At 42.2% G+C, this 6,596-nt stretch overlaps 1 protein-coding gene across 1 annotated transcript; it reads right to left on the bottom strand.

Annotated features, from left to right (window-relative positions):
• Positions 1-1,190: 1,190 nt before the first annotated feature.
• Positions 1,191-3,994, bottom strand: LOC147880778 (vacuolar-processing enzyme-like). The gene is made up of 9 exons (XM_087370535.1): positions 3,876-3,994; positions 3,617-3,781; positions 3,317-3,473; positions 2,845-2,930; positions 2,559-2,758; positions 2,366-2,414; positions 2,071-2,280; positions 1,548-1,754; positions 1,191-1,441 (listed from the first exon to the last, which is right to left on the bottom strand). The coding sequence occupies exons 1-9, from the start codon at positions 3,969-3,971 to the stop codon at positions 1,247-1,249; spliced, it is 1,365 nt and encodes a 454-aa protein (XP_087226661.1). The 5' UTR covers positions 3,972-3,994; the 3' UTR covers positions 1,191-1,246.
• Positions 3,995-6,596: the final 2,602 nt, after the last annotated feature.

The raw sequence follows: 6,596 nt of genomic DNA, 5'->3' as shown, positions 1-6,596 counted from the left end.
GTTTTGTAGAGATCTCCATGCGGACTTCTTACCACCTTTAGCGTTCTCTCATGTAGGCTTGCCTTCTATTTTCTCGATAAGGCATCTTTAACTTTTTGGATGTTTTTATTGCTGTTTTGAAATTTGATCTTTTATTTCGTAGTGTGTAGATTTGCTTTCAATTTTCTTGGTACGACACTTTTATTCCACTTATTCAACTTTGTGTTTCGGTTTTGCATTACTTGTTTTTTTGGCTTCTTGGTATGGCATCTCAAAAAATTTGACTTTTTTATTCCACTTATTAAACTTTGTGTTTCTGTTTTGTATTATTTGTTTCTTTGGCTAGAAAGCATTCTTAGCAGGGTCATTCTAGTGGCAAGAATAATGACCCACAATGATGATGAACTCCAATTTCAGTGGAATGGTCCATTCCCCCTTAGCTAATTGGCACTTCAAAACAAAGCAACGCAAGTTCATGATGAAAATTGTGCTTCAAAATGCAAAAAACATTGTTCCATGTGTAAGGTTGAGATGCATGCCAATGCAAGGAAATCTCAAAAACATCTCAACAAAGAATAGAAATTTGGTTTCAAGAATCCAAATATATTACAAGAATTCGCTAAAGCCATTCGATTCAAAAAAAGACAATCAACAAAGCCCCAAAAACATCCAAAATATAGCAATTGGAACAATCAACTAAGTCCAAAGGATGGTGATCAAAAGAACCTAGCAGGGAAGTCTCTCTAATGTGAAGCTCAATAGATATCACATGTGTAGGTACTTTCTGTTGCTCGTTGCGCATACTCTGTTAGAAACTCAATGTTTTCAAGTCCTGCTGTCTAACATTTCCATATTGAACAAGATATTTCTAAAGCAAGATTACTCGAACTGCTCGCACAAGCACCTTACTACAAAAGTTAACATCGACCATGCTCTACGTATCATGAACACAACTCTTGTGATATTATCTTATTGAAAAGGTAGTATCCCCAAAAATAAATTATTACCCCCTTACACCTCCATTTCGATGTTTGGATGGTAAAGCAATCCCCTCTCGTTCCACACCCGCCAAAATAATGCCCTCTAGCGACAAGGCATGGGTCCACACAATAGTATTTAAAGTTAAAATCTAAGTGAAATTTTGGAGACAAGGAAAGCTCAAAGATTTGTTAGCGCAAGTCTCAATTCGACACACCATGGGGAAACTGCTCATCAATGGATTCATGTGCACAGATCTCGAAATTAAGAGATTGCATCTTCAAGTTTTTCAGGCACCGAAGCCTATCTTACCCGGCCTCATTCGACCCAGTGGCATCTGGCTATCGATATAAGCACATGCCTCCGCAGAAGCCATTTCCATTTCACCCACATTGATTCCTGCATTACAAATATTTGCGAGCCGCCTCATATGCCGCAAGCCATACCCTGCCAATGATCCACATCGAGCCTCGAATGTTCGGACCTAGCACAAGAAAAAGTAGAGAGCCAAGTTCCACGTGAAGCTATTCAGCATCTCAAATGGATAATGCGTGGCATTAAGATACTTCATTTCCTAGGAAGCTACTCACCATAGCTTTCAAACAGCCCCAGTTATCTACCAGTGGTTGTCCAGGCGGCCTTATCTCATTCAAAATAAGCGATCCTTTCTCGTGTCCAAAAATAAGTTCTCCTACCAGCCGGATGCTTCTGTCCAAATGGTTCCTGTATGCTAGTTCCTCGAACAACTCTTGCTGAGCTGCCAGCTTTGCATTTGAGTCTTCATGGGCCCTCTCATACTGCATAGATGTAGCAAAAGAACAGCTGGAAATATTGCACGCCTTGAATCATGTATACTAAAACAATGCTAAAATCTAAACTTTTAAGCAATGTTACGAACATGTTAGCACCGAGCAGGTAATTGAACTGTGCTAAACTTCACCACCGTGGACACTTTTGAAGAGGGAAAAGGAACGTTACATGTAAGACCGATTATGTGACATCGTTAAGGCCTGGTAGATTAGCGGTAGATGATGCTAATGGTGAGTAAAACAAAGTTGATAGTCTGACAAGACAACGTACTCTATTTAATATGGGGGTTTGACAACAAGTTACCTTCTGCCAGAGATAGAGAAGAACTGCATCTCTTTGCTTTGTACCCACATCTTCCCTTTCTTCAATAGTTTGCAGGCCAGTAGAGCTCTGATTAGAAGGGTTATTGCCCATGTAGACACAAACCTTTTCACGACTTATCTCCAAATCACCATATTGCATCACGTGGGATCCTGACGTGTATGTATTGTAATTTGATGTCCGCATCTTTACCTGTGGTTAGTAATGCAATCTATGTAAGTCCTGCAGGCACAGAAAAAGATCATTCAAGCATTCAAACATCATGTATGCCTATTACCGTATCGTATTGATCCTTGAGCGACTCCTCCTTCAAGTTGTGAGCCTCGCTGGATAAAACGAGAGATGGTTAGGAAATTAGCTGAGTGCAGCTTTAAAAAATCGTACAGCATCTATCCAAGGCTGTATAAATTAGTATGGTCAAGTTTTCAGCTAGTTTCATAGTTTTAGATAAATCGTGTAATCGATCTGACCTGTCTTCCATCCAAGATACACTGTAAAGATCTCCAAGGCAGGTAATATATTCAGGAGGCGGCGGAGGTACCATGCCAGGACAATAAGTGCCCCAGCTGCTCTCATCAGCGTTTGAAGCAGTGGTTGCATATATGCTCAGATCATTTGGGAGGAGGCCCTCAAAAATGCTTCCGCTTTCACAGGCTTCAATATAAACTACCTGCTTGCAAAGCATGCTAAAGTTGTAACTGAAGCAACTCAAGGAAGAATATACAACATAAAACAGAACAAACGAATCTGAAGTACCATTTCTTTGTAGCCTCGAGCTTCATGCTTCATTTTGAAAGCTTCTAGTAGATCATTTGCAAAAAGGTTAGGATTGGTCGGCATTCCTAAAAGGAACCAAGGGGGTGAATGAGAAGAATTCCAGATTAAACATTAAATGAGTTGACACTGTGGATCCCCTCGTCAAAAACAGAACAGTGCAGTCGATGCTATCCATTCCAGTAGGAAAAACAGAGGAAGGAAGAGGAGCTAATAAGAAAGATGCTAACTGCAAACTGCACATATGACTTCTTCAGCTGAGCTGAGCTTCCGCAATTCATAGGACTACAAGTGAGCCCGACCCACCACCCACGCACCTACAGCTCAACAATATGGAAGCGCAGGTGCCGATCTACGCTAACCAGTAAAAATGAGAAGAGAAGGTCATGCATCACAAAACAAATTTGAACGACGAAAGATATAACTGAACGATCCCATTACATTGCAGACGCACCGAGTACTCCAGGACCTCCGTGGTCGGAATAGAACATGAAGATATGATCATCCGGTCCACTGTCGATCACCTTCCCGCTGCCACCAGTTAGACCGCTCTTATTTCCAAGGAATGCAGCTATAAAGTTGCTTACTGTGACGTTGTCTCCCGTGTAGTCCTTATAAGTATTATCAGAAAGAAAGATAATTTCACGAATTGGTGGGTCGATAAAAAAAACAAAAAATTCGACACAGTACAGGACTCATGAAAACAAAGGAATTTTACAGCAACTCGACCTCACAATAATCTTTCCCATCTCACCTTGGGAACTCCAGAGTATACATCTTTTCCCTCCGGATTGTTGATAATCACGCCAGGGCGAGGATTCGCAGAACTACTAGCAATATCATCGTACATGAAAACTACAATATGCTCCTCCTCCAGCCCGCCTCGTCTCAAGAGTTGGTAAGCATGGCAGACGTCGGCCTGCAAAATGTCGAATTCCCTCTCGTGGGAATTATAAGCTGGAATTCTAAGCGAGAGGAAATGGCATGCAACAAACAATGCACATCGTGCCAACCTGATGCCGATAGTTCCCATAGCCTGCAGACCCTGCAATCAGAATGGCCCATCTAGTTCCTGTTTCAGATTTAATATCTTTAGCTCCCGTGGGCATGGCGAGGAAACCACCCTGGTAAGTTGAAGGTATGGAGCCTGCATCAGCTGCATGACCAATATCTCTACTTGCAAAGGCAGAGATGGACAGCCAGCATAGGTAAACCAAGCACAAACGACGCATGGTTGCTTAAAGACTAAGAAAGATCATTTCAGATTCAGCGTCTCGAAAGGCGAGTACACTTAGATCAGTCGTATGAGTTGCTACAGAAATAGCATCATTGAGGTGCCTAAGTTTCTAAAACGAGGCAAACGGTCCACACACTCCACGTTAAGGGTAGGGCGGTGTGTTCACACAAATGTGATTATCCACGTGGCCTGCCAGTGGTTGGTGCTGCGGTGTTGTTTGGTCGTGGAAGTGTAGGTATGTGGCCCTGGCAGATTTATCATGCAGGGCCTCTAGGGAGGTCGACACATAGTATGCAAGCCATGTGTTTGAAAGAAGCAAGTGTTTTATTCTTGTTTTAATGTTGCTGAGACGAGTTTGTAGTTAGATGGAATCCAACGTCGTGAAAAGTAGGTAGTGGTCTGACCAATAGACAAAGTTTGTTCCCGTTTTGGGTTGGGGGAACGTCAGGTTAGTCCAGATATAGTGGAAGGTAAACTAATTACACACTCATAATAGTCTATGGCTAGATCCATAGACTATTACGGGTGTGTAATTAGTTCTGTGAGATTGTAGTGTGACATAAAGTCTTGCAGTAGTTGTTTTGCATTGCAGGACGTATTGTAGTCTACGCTGAAGTCTCCCATTGCATATGTGAGTATTGTGGGGGGGGATCTGTAAGAGTACATTTTGCAGACCTTGAGGTAGAAGCTTTGTACAGATTAATGATTGCAAATTCACCGTGTTGTTTCGTACGGAAGATCGTGAGCAAGCACTGATACTTCTGTATTGAGCTATCGATTCGGTGGACGAGGTAGAGCGAGTCTTTGTAGTAGGTTGCAATATCGAGGCCACTATCGATGGAAGCGTGTCAAAATGCCGGAATGTGCACTGGATCGGCATCCTTGACTCTTGTCTCTTGCAGTTAGAGAACCGTCATAAGGCAAAGACCTTGTGTTTAGACATTGGAGCGTATTTGTTCCGGGTGCTTCATTAGTGAAGCCGTTGTGTTCGAATCCCCATTTGCAATCACGTCTTAGTCGTTCGACCTCTTGTTGGACCATTGGGTCTATTGTGTTCCAACTTGGAGAGAAGGAAGAGTTTGGAGGGCTCACGGACACGAGAAACAGTACTGTAAACACCGTGCATCTTGATGCATGATGGATCAAATGCAACCTCTTCCATGGTTAGACCTTGCGAGCGGTGTACTGTACGGGTAGCTGCTGGTTGTACGGGGAATTGCTTACGTGTGATGTTATTGAGGTGGTTCTTTCTTGCAACTTAGAGCTCTCGGATAACTTGTAGAATGGGAGTCCATCGTTGCGGTGTCCCTTGTTTGTACATAAACTTGTTGTCGCTCTGTGCTTTTGTTCCTATTCGCGAGTTGCTGAACTTGATCCAAATGACTGGAGGTTTTGATTCGTTGGCTACTATCTTTGAAGACGGCATCTATACCATTCACCATCCCATTGTTGGTATCATATTAGGAAAAAAAGGAGCTCATTTTGGGGCCTTTTAGGGTTTAGAAAAATAGGCTCTTGACCAATCAAAAGAGGGCCAATGTAACGTTGGAAAAATACCAAAAACCATGTAAAAGTATAAAATAAGTCATATTCAAAATCTTTTTCTTTTATTATGTCTGACATACGTGATCTTCAAAAGATGATTTTTTGTGCAGTATTTGATGATTCTGACATTGCTAACGCGTTCGGAGAGGGCCAAAACCCCCAAATCGACCCTAGAGACGCCGAAAACCGACACCCGGAGGCTCGAAAAAGGAAAAAAATGCTTGGAATGGGGGATTAGCACAAAAACGCGATTTGGCCAGCTGGCACTATTGGTTTCTTGAACTTCAGATTCTTTGGCATGGCTATGAGAAGTGCCGGAGTACTTCAAGAATTACACAAGTGGCAGTGTCCCCATAGCCATGTCAAGACCACTAAGAGAATGTGAAGTTCAAGAAACCGACAGTGCCAGTTGGCCAAATCACATTTTTGTGCAAATTCCCCGTTTCGGACATTTTTGCCCTTTTTCGAGCCTTCGGGCGTCGGTTTTCTGTGTCTCCAGGGTCGATTTGGGGGTTTTGGCCCACTGATAATCAAATACTGCATAGAAAATCAAGGATCTTATATATACATTTAATGTGAAGCTTGGGTGCTAGACTGCCTTTTTTGCAGTAAGTATCCGTATTTTATGGCATTTCCCATATTTTGAGTGCAACAAAAATAGGTAAATAGTGAATTTCTTAGAGGGAAAATGAGTTCCCTTCTTTCCTAATTGGCGAGGTTGCCAAAATAGATTTCAATAATCATCCCTTCTTTGAGTCTCAATTCTTTGTGTAGCCTAGTCTCGTCAACCTTGGGTCTGCAAGGATGCTTAGGGATTTGCTGCATGATTTGTGCCTAATGTATGTGGCTTGTAATATATTTGGCTGTGTATCGAGTGTGTTGAAGACATAATCATTGCGCTTATTTTTTGAAGCATTTCTGTAGAAAAGGTGTGACACAGTATGTTGGAATG

The sequence above is a fragment of the Dipteris shenzhenensis genome, chromosome 32 (genome assembly GCF_047967505.1).
Source record: "Dipteris shenzhenensis isolate YYH24624 ecotype China chromosome 32, Dip_SZ_1.0, whole genome shotgun sequence".
Lineage (NCBI taxonomy): Eukaryota > Viridiplantae > Streptophyta > Polypodiopsida > Gleicheniales > Dipteridaceae > Dipteris > Dipteris shenzhenensis.
The sequence above is the reverse complement of the archived record's forward strand: the minus strand, read 5'-3'. Positions and strand labels throughout refer to the sequence as shown.